The sequence below is a fragment of the Gallinula chloropus genome (assembly GCF_964237585.1).
Source record: "Gallinula chloropus genome assembly, chromosome: 7".
Taxonomy (NCBI): Eukaryota; Metazoa; Chordata; class Aves; order Gruiformes; family Rallidae; genus Gallinula; species Gallinula chloropus.
The window spans coordinates 16,926,591-16,936,519 of NC_140092.1; the positions used below are offsets into that span (position 1 = coordinate 16,926,591).

The window sequence follows — 9,929 nt, forward strand, 5'->3', positions numbered from 1 at the left end:
TCATCTCCATGAGGTTTAAGGCAAGGCAGATTCTGATGTATCTTTATTTTCAAGCTTTTTAATGTCCATTTTTTTAACTAAACTTCAGGTGATACATGTCCCTTCTTTTTTTACCAAACAGCATTAATACCCAAAAGAAGTTGAGCCATAAAAGGCATGGTCTTTTTGCCTTCCTACACATAATAAGCTTCCCATGACATTACTCATAATTGTAGAGGTTTGCACAGGTGACCTAAACTGGGGCTCTCCTTCCTCGGGTTTCTGTGCTTTAAAATTGGTCTTGAAATTCAGTCTCTTTACTGATTCTGTAGTTATGCTTCATCAGTAGTTCACACACCTCCTCCATGTACAGTCCAGCAATATTTCTAAGTGCAGAAGCTACATTTTTCCTTCTCATGGCAGCAGTGGAGCTCCAGCTTCACTGTAGGCATTTTGTACCATGACAGGGTGCCTGAGCTGCTCAAAAGTATGTATAAAAAGATTTAAATCAGTTATGAGCAAGTTCAAACAAGATTCTACCCTGATGGCAGTAGGCATGCTTATAAGTGTTTATTGCTCCAACTAGGTACATGGCACTTTGTCAAGCCATGGGACAGAAAAAGTAAAGAGCACTTCTGGATGTGCATCTGGTCAAAGAGCAAGTGATACCTCCCCAGAGGCTGCATAGAATGGGGTAAATTAACAGCATTTGCTACGGTTGGTTGCTTTCTGCTGTCTTAAATGTTCCACTTCTCTCACCAGACAAACCAAGTATCTAATTCTGTCACCTTATTTACAATGCCGACTTGCCCACACTTTCAGTATTGACTAATCTGGTTAACAAGATTTAATTTAATCTTGTTTTTAAAAAGAAGTGGTATGATCATCAACATGACCATAAACCCTGGGTTCTCTCTACTGAATTCCAATAGAAGTTAAAATGGAAAAAACAAGATACTTCGGCTTGACCAGTGACCACATTGGGCATCACAGATTTGCCTAGAAGAGCAGAAATCGTCCACCCTTGGCAGACTGCTACCACTGAAGTTACATGATTAAAATGAGCGTGTGGGATACTCTTGGATTGGGATTTCCATAGTTACTTTACCAATCTGGACTTTTAATATTACGAAGCCTGAAATGATATCAGTCTGTACCTATCCTTTCACCTGTATGTTTAAATTCAACCAACATACACAGCAGGCACATTTATTTCAGCAGTAAACCTCAAACTATTCAGAAGGGCCAGAATTAATCTCTAATTATTTTTTTAATATAAATTACCTCAGCCAGAATATACAGCTGTCTTGCTGTAAATACAATTTTATAGCCACCATCATTGGCTTAAAAAAACCCAAACAACTGATCCAACTGCCGAACAACTGATCCAACTCCCAAACCTTTTCCATCTCAGTTGTCCAGTGACATAAAGGAATAGCTACCACCATGTCACAGAGTAGTCATACAGTTGTTTGGGGTTTATTTCTAATAGAAACCAAGTATTGCTGACAAAAATATCCAGTGTGTGCCTCAGAGCTAATTATTTTCAGATAATACTGTTAATAAAATAAAATGCTGATTAATGTTTAAAGTAGTCTAAACCAGGAGGAACAGTGAAAATGAGGAGAGTTTAAGTTTGGAAAGCTACGGGTTACACGGCTGAGCCAGTGTAACGACCTGCTGATGTCAACAGTTAGAGCATCCTGTCCTCCTCCTCCACCACCTGGCACTGCCTCTGGCACTTGTTGGGTCCTCTACCAAGCTCACACAGCTTGCTAGTGCAGCAGAACACTAATCCAAAAAGAAAACAAAAATTATTAAGTATCTTGCTGATGATTAGCAAGGGGTTTCTTCTGGTTTGGTTTGGGTATTTTTCTGACTAGCAAGGGTTGGGTTTTTTTCCTCCATTTTACTGCAAATAAAACCAATAGTTTAAACCCACTCTCAGACAGATCCACCAGTCAGTATCTAGGAAGGTATTTCAGCCAGAGGACATTAACCTGCAGGTTAAAGACAAGCTGGAAGTGGTAAGTGCTTGAAGGGCTACAACAAGACCTGCAAAACCCGTTACTTACATTTCTGTTTGACCTGAATGTGAGATAGCACAAGATAAGAATGCAAGTTATGTTTCACATGGCTTTTCAAGACCCCACCTATTTGTTCTCTGGGGAAAGAAGTATTCTTTTTTAAAACATTCTAAAATAAGTACATATTTTAATCCCATAGTCGGTAAAAATATATAAATTTGTATTACAAAGTGGACTGAAAACTGACTTAACAGCTGTACCAGAAGCATGGTGGCCAAGACCACAAAATCCAGTTGGAGACCAGTGACTAGTGGTCTACCCCAGCAATCAATACGGGATCCAGTCGTGTTCAACATCGTCAGTAATGAACTGGATGATGGGGCAGAGTGTACCCTCAGCAAGTTTCCTAATGACAACATACTGGGAGGAGTGACTGTCAGAGGGTCATTGCTGCCATCCAGAGGGACCTCCACAGGCTGGAGATGTGGACTGACAGAAACCTCATGAACTACAACAAGGAGAAGTGCAAAGTCCTGCACCTGGGGAGGAACAACCCCAGGCACCAGAGTATGCTGAGGGCCACCCAGCTGTAAAGCAGCTCAGCAGAACAGGACTCAGTGGACACCAAGCTGAAGCTGAGCCAGCAATGGGCCCTTGCTACAAAGGTAGTGAATGGTATCTTGGGCTGAGCTGGACAGAGCATTGCCAGCAGGTGAAGGGCAGTGACTCTTCCCATCTACTCAGCACTGGTGAGGTCAGTCTTGGAGTCCTGTGTCCAATTCTGAGCTCCTGGAAAAATGCAGATCTGGACATACCGGAACGAGTCCAGCAAAGAGCCATGAAGATGAAGGGAATGGACCATCTCTCCTAGAAGGAAAGGCTGAGAGAGCTGGGACTGTTCAGCCTGAAGAAAGAAAAATCTTACTCATGTATATAAATGTCTGAAGGGAGTGTGTAAAAAAGATGGAGCCAGGATCTTCTCAGTGGTGTCCAGTAACAGAACAATACTCAGTGCTCAGTGGGAACAAATACAGGAAGTTCTTCATGAATATTTTTACTGTAAGGCTGGACAACCACTGGCACACACTGCCCAGAGAGGTTGTAGAATCTTTGTCTTTGGATATTTTCCAAAGCCATCCAGACATTGTCCTGGGCAACTGGCTCTATGTGGTCCTGCTTGAGCAAGACGGGGTTGGACCAGATGACCTTCAGAGCTCCTTCCAATCCTCAGCCATTCTGTGATTTCATTATTAATCCTCAGCTGTGTCCCAGCTGTTTTCTGAGAATGGCAACTGCAGTTGTCTGCTGGGGTCTTGGTATAGTAAGTGAGTTCAATTCCTCTGCAAGCAGAAATTCTGGCAGATAAATACACCTAGCAAGCCTTAGTTCTCCAGTACCCCTTTCCTTCAGCAGAGATAAGATGACACAAGGGGGTTCAGAGTTGTCTCCATTAAGTTTATTTGCTGAGTGGCTTTCCAGAGTGTAGAGAATGCCCCACTAGCTACTGGAGCCATTTTAATCCCCTTCAGCATTGTGGCAAATCTGTAAAGTAGCCTCAGTTAAGTGGAAAATTTCCCTCTCCAGCACTAAGAGATATGACAGGGCACTTCAGGGGCAGGTGATCTTGATGAAACTGAGTCTGGATCTCATTTGAAAATGCTGGTCTGAGGATTTGCCTAGTTTACGCTACTGATTTCTGATGTACCTGACATTGGTGACAGCAATGAGTCCTGCCAAAAATAAACTGCTTTCAGCTTCATTTCAGTTACTGGGTTACATGATCCCCTCTGATGGATCTCATCTCTTGTGAGCTTGGTCTGCAATGCACTGCTCCTCTCAACTACTTTCTCCTGTTTGGATTCAGTTAATTCCCAGATGTGAAAGTAACAGCCTTCACAGCAAACATGGCCACAAGTAACTACAATTTTAAGTTTTTCTACCTTTTCCCCACTTTGTGATAGAAAAGAGAGAAATAAATCAGCTTTGATGACTAGCTATAAAAGCTGTTTTACCTTATTCTGGCATTCTGGCTATATACTACTGCTCTGAGTAAGAACCAGTTCACATTGGCTACCAGGTAAGTTACCCTCATCTCTGTAAATCTATGTTATAAATAAGAGAAAAGAGAAGTGGCAGCTCATGGTTACTGCCACCATCTGCTCTTGAAAGTATGGTATATAGTAGGAAAGAAAACAAAACAGCAGTATACAAAAGCAAAAAGGAAGAAAGGCAGTCTGTAGCATAAACAGGCGTCTCCTACCTCCGCTCGACCTTCGTAATACGTTAGCATAGACTTTGTAAGTACAAAAAGCCTCTCTTTGTAGTTTAATGGAGAAGTCCTCTTCTTCTGCTGTGATCTTTTAATCAAAAACTCTTGTAGGATAGTAGTCATATTCATTTCAGCCACTTGTCACCTCTGCTTTTAGCCATTGAATATTAGTTCCTGTGAAAAGGAAAGAAAAAATCATTACAGTATCACAGATCTGGCTATTTCTGTATTAAAAAGAGCTTCTAGTTATAAATGAAACTACCTGAATACACAGAAAGCTGAAGCTCACTCTAATCATCTGGAATTTTACAAAAGTTAATTATTAGACAAGCTTTGCTCAGCTGAGAACTGGCGAGCTCCCAGGAAGCCAAAACCTGTACCTGACCAGAATGAAGTAGGGGACACTGCAGGCTACATCACATAAATTATGAGCAAGAAGTCCGAAATGTGGTCCAAGCCAACAGCAGTCTACAACTGCTCTTCACCACAAAGTCCTAACGGCTATCAAAGTTGTAATTGCCAAGACCTATGCACATTTAGATGCCATCTGCAAAACTGTTTGGTATAAAAAACTGAAGATGGATCAGTAAGTGTAACTCTGAAAAGTCACCCCAATTATATTAATGAAAACTGCAGATGTAAATGTGCATTTAGAAGATATCATGTTCAACACAGAATTACAGCATGTTCTTCATAAACTGCCAAGCTTATGCTCTCTGTCTTCTCTTTAGAAAGACTTCATGCTGGCCATTGGCAATCTAAATTTAACTTTTGATAGCTGTGGTTCCTCAGTAATATCAAGCTGCTTTAAAGTTTTACACCATGATCGATACCTGTAGGACAGGCTTAGGAGAACGTGAATACAAACACACCCACGGGTAGTTGGTTTGCAAACCTGGCTCCAGAACCCTGACAGGCAGAAAGTGCCAGGCAACCTCTCTGTTCTTTGCAATAATGCCAGTTTAAGCACAGCTAATCTCCTCCCTCATCTGCCCTGCCATGCCACTCTACCTTGGCGTGGGTGCCAGCGTTCCTCCCGCTGAGCTGGGAAGCGGGCTGGGGATGGGATCCAGCCAGGCGTTTCATCACGCAGCACTGACTGCTGCCCGCGCAGGTGTAACACATGAGGTGGCACCAAGGCAGCAAGGAGAGGTGTGGGAAAGGTTGTGGAGGAGCTGCTCCAGAAACGTTTTCCCCTCCATTACCCTTCCCTTCACTAGCTTTCCACTAGACCTGCCCGCTGCACCGCCTGGCCCCTGCCTCCTCCAGCCATGCTCCAAAGCCAGGGCACACTGCAGGCACAGACCCTGACTGCAGCTTGGGCTACAGCAGCACGGCTGTGGGCTGGAACCATGGCTTGAAGAAGGAATGGCAGCACCTGCTGAAGCTCTGGGGACAATGAGTATCTTCTCAAGCGTGTTTATGTGTAGAGAGGGTGGGGAGACAATACAAGTCCTAGTTAAACACCCCAGGTCTCCGTACCTGTGGGAAATTCCCCCCAAGCTATTAACAAAAGAGGGTTTGTTCACCACACAGGCCTTTAATTTATGAATCTCTTTACTGCTTATCCAAAAATTGAGTGGGGAAATGGATGTACTTTTTTCCTCTGTGGACAATACAACTTCAGCATGGACAAAATCACAGACTCACAGTAGTGCATTTTACAGCATCACGCAGGGAAGTGCAAAAAGCCACAGGCCTCCTCACAACATTATTTACATCTTTCATAAGGTAAGTTAAATGTAAACAACTTCACTTCAGTGCCCCTTTTGTGCCTAGAACATCATTATTTGTTGTAACAGGACATGGCACCTCCCGCCTACCAGTCTCCAGTAGCGTGTTGCACTCCCTGTTTTGGCCAACTAAACCCTCATACCCCACCCTTCTGCCATTCCACACAGCTGGATTCACTGCTCTGAAACATCCCTTTTTAAGGCAAATCTCTACACATGCTGAAAAATTAGCCTGTGGTTTACAGTGAGGTGTAAAATAAGACCAAGTTTGGCTGCCTAAAGAAGAGGCGGGATTGGAAACTTGGTGACTATTACGAACAATCCCTTTCTGTTCTTCCTCTTCCTCCAGTGCACACACACACGCACACACACAATTTGCTGGTCATCTGTCACATTGCATTTTGGGGAAGAAGACAGATCTTTTTTAGGTAATAATTGTCTAGAGTGCAGTCTTCAGTTACTCCAGCTGTCAAATTCTTTTTTATTGCTCTTCCAAAAATAAATTGGCAATCTTAAAGGTAATTGCATAAAGAAAGATACCATCATGAACTGAAAACACAAAAGAATTAAAAGCCAGTATTAACCTTCAAACAAGTTCAAAGCATGCTTTATAAGGGTTCCCATGACAAGCTCTCCTACTCAAAACAATCCTTGTGGTCTCTATAGTACAAATTCTCTGTTGGCACTTATGAAAAACATAGTAATTATCTGTCTTAGAAATTATGATCTGAGAAATCCCCAGAGCACACAAAAAGGACTCAAGATTAAATATTTTAGCACTATCAGTACTGAGATTTGAAATCATGGTTAATTTCCCTACCAGCCCTCTGTGGTAACATTCACATTATACAAGAACTAAACAAAAAATTAGTGTTGAAAATAAAAGCAGCCATACAGTAATTGGCCAATGTCTGCACCTGGCTGCTACACTGATTTGTCTCTGCCATGAAGATCTCTGCTGATTAGAACCAGTTTCCCAGGTCAGAAGACCCACCTTTGAACCTGCATTTGGTCACAGAAACCTGTTTTTGTTTGGGGGGGGGGGGGTGGTGGTGGTGGTGGTTCCAAGCCAATGGGTCTAGCTACGTCTCCATTTCCATAAATAAGGTTATTATTGATGCCTATTATTCCACAAGTTCCTTTCCAAAACTGCAATATGTCATTGAGAAGCACCTGTAGCCATCACCCTTACCTTTTATCACACCCATACATTGTTATTTTTCTTCAGTACAGGTTTGGAAGTTTCCTGCACTGCCCTCCCCCAAATATTCCCTTGCTCCCAGTCCATCCTTCAGGACATGAAGCTGATTGCATGACACAGTGTTACCTCATTAAAAACAGTTGTGGGAGTTTCATGCTGCCACCCATCTAAACTTTTCACAGTATCACTCCTGCCAAGGGCTTGCCTTGTTCCCTGCCAACTGTAGTTACCTGATAACAAATATGATCTAATTAGCAGAGTATTCAGAATTATGACTGAGTTACAAATTCTCAGGGGTTTTTAGGGCAGGAAAACATTCCCAACTTTAAGTACCAAAAAGTCTGCATCAACTCACACCATCCATCTTCACATTACACAAATACTCACCTGTGTGGCCGTGAAGTCACCACATGCCTTCATTGAAATGAATGAAACAAGTGTTATGGTAAATCTGCCAAGTCACCATTGGTCAAGATGCACAAAGTCAGCTTTTACTTGAAGACAGAGCTCCTTATACATGTCATCTTTACTGGGACACTGAGGCACTAAGTGATGAAGTAACCCCAGCAGTTTCAACACTGCCCATATATCTCCCAGTTCCCACACAATCCCAGCTCCTGGATTGTGTTAGTTTAGTGAAACAATTAGTCACCATATATTGGTCAGTAAGCACATGTAACATTCAAATGGTTGAACAGTTATGAAAGTCCCAGTGGAAGTCCTAGTGAGCAGAAAAGGGAAAGTATGTCCAAAACTTAAGCAGGGCTTCTTGATCCAACTGCATTTTATGGCACACAGCTTTTTATCATGCAGTCACAGAGCGATTCAGAAGAAAAAAGCCCTTCTGAAAGAACACATTTAATCACAACAGTCATAAAATGAATGCCAACAGAAAGCATTTGTCTGCAACTGAAAACAAAATCATGCTGGAAGTCTGTTTTCAAGGTTTGACCTCTTCTCCGTGACAGTAATATTTACCTAGGAACTGAGTTCTTCAGTGCAAAGCCTTGATGCTATCCTGATGGGCTGCTGTTCGAGGCAGAGAGTCCCTCTAAGAAGTCAGCATGCCCAGCCAGCTTTTTAGAAACTTGGGTTTTGTGCACCCCACACAACTGTTCTTTTGGCCCATCAGTCCAAACCGGTAGCGGTTCCAGGTCTGTGTATTCAACACTGAAAGCATATCACCTGGTGCAATACATTACTTTAAATTATGCAATATTCTACTAGTTAAGAAATATCAAAAATGTCAGTTTAAAGCACATAGTCGTCAACCTTGTAATTCTGGCTGAAATCTGTAGCTCTTCCAGAATTATTTCTTTTTCTTTTTTTCAAGTTCATTCAGATCAGTTGGCTGATCAAGCTCTCAACTTGTCCCTGCAAAAGGCTGCAGGGGGGCATGTGAGCAGGCACACACTGCAGCTCTGGGGAGAGGGCAGAAGCAGCGCAGAAGGAAGAAGAAAAGAAGAACTCCTTACCCTGGTTTTTCTGCTGAAGCTGTTGTTGCTTTATCATGAAACTGCAGACCAAGTTACATGTGCGTAGCTACTCACATGAGTATCTAGCACAGGCTTATTTGAATAATTAGTACTTAGCATAAGCGAGGATTGCAAAATCAGCTCTTGTGCTGCACATGGTAGAAAAGTCTTTCTGATCACATCTAAGGTTGCAGGTTCAACCTCCAAAAAATAAAGGACAACTGAATAAAAGGCAAGTGTTATGAGTCCCTGTTCACGTGGTAGGTTTCACAGGAACACCAATACAGAAAAATATACTTTAGCATAATCTGTCATAATTTTAAATATCACATGCCAGAAAAAGAAGCGAAAGAATCTTTAATTTGCTTTTTTCTCCTCTCTTGTTTTATCAGCAGATTCTCAGAAACCACTTCAGTCATAGTGAAAATTTATTTTTTCTTAAACTGAAGTGCAATTTTGGTGGGCTACTTTTGAATAGATTTCAAAATTATTTCCAGAGGTTTGCAAATTCCTAGCCTCTGAAAAGCCAGCCAAAGAATAACTGTCTAATTTTGTATATATTCAGACCCTGTGAAAATAAAGTTCGTATTTGTCTGCATTAAATTTAGGTTAAAAGTAAACAGGCCAAGGGGTAACACAGTGACAACTCTTACTGGAGATGTGAGATAACCACGTGGTGTTGCAAACTGTCCTTTGTTCAACTGAAAGCCACTCGCTACCCATGCATGCGGGAGGGGTATTTTGTTGCAATCAGCACAGGTTTTACAAAATTCCTTAGAAACAGGCTGACTACATTTTACTAAATACAAGTATTTGGTTCCTTCTAGCATTCCAACTTTAAAAAAAACAAAATGCTGAAAAAGTGAGGGCGAGTTGGCATTGAGTTTGTTCATCACACCAAACTGGATCATCAACTCATCGACCATCACAAAAGAGAAGTAGAGCCAAAGTTCACTGAACAGCTCAGGAAAAACAGTAAGAGCAGCAACAGGCTTTCCTTCCCCTTACAACAACGAGTACAGATTTAGCAGAATGACATGTACATGTCTCCAGATCATTTGCAAACTTGGTTATTGCTCTTTATCATCACCTCCTGTAAACAGAATGCTCCAATGTCTATGTTATCATTTCACAACTTTATAGTGTGCCTTAAATTCCCTCATGAATAAATTACTTAGGAAAGGAACTCTGCTTTACAAAACAAAACCTACATTATTCCCATCTATGATGTAGAAAATATGTTGA

General features: G+C 41.8%; 1 protein-coding gene across 1 annotated transcript in view; it reads right to left on the reverse strand.

Moving 5' to 3' along the window:
• Positions 1-4,410, reverse strand: part of TEC (tec protein tyrosine kinase) — a 32,556-nt gene extending 28,146 nt beyond the window's left edge. Inside the window, 1 exon segment of the mRNA XM_084266677.1 lies at positions 4,267-4,410. Coding sequence (XP_084122803.1) covers positions 4,267-4,404 — 138 coding nt within the window. The 5' untranslated portion in view covers positions 4,405-4,410.
• Between the last annotated feature and the right edge of the window lie 5,519 nt (positions 4,411-9,929).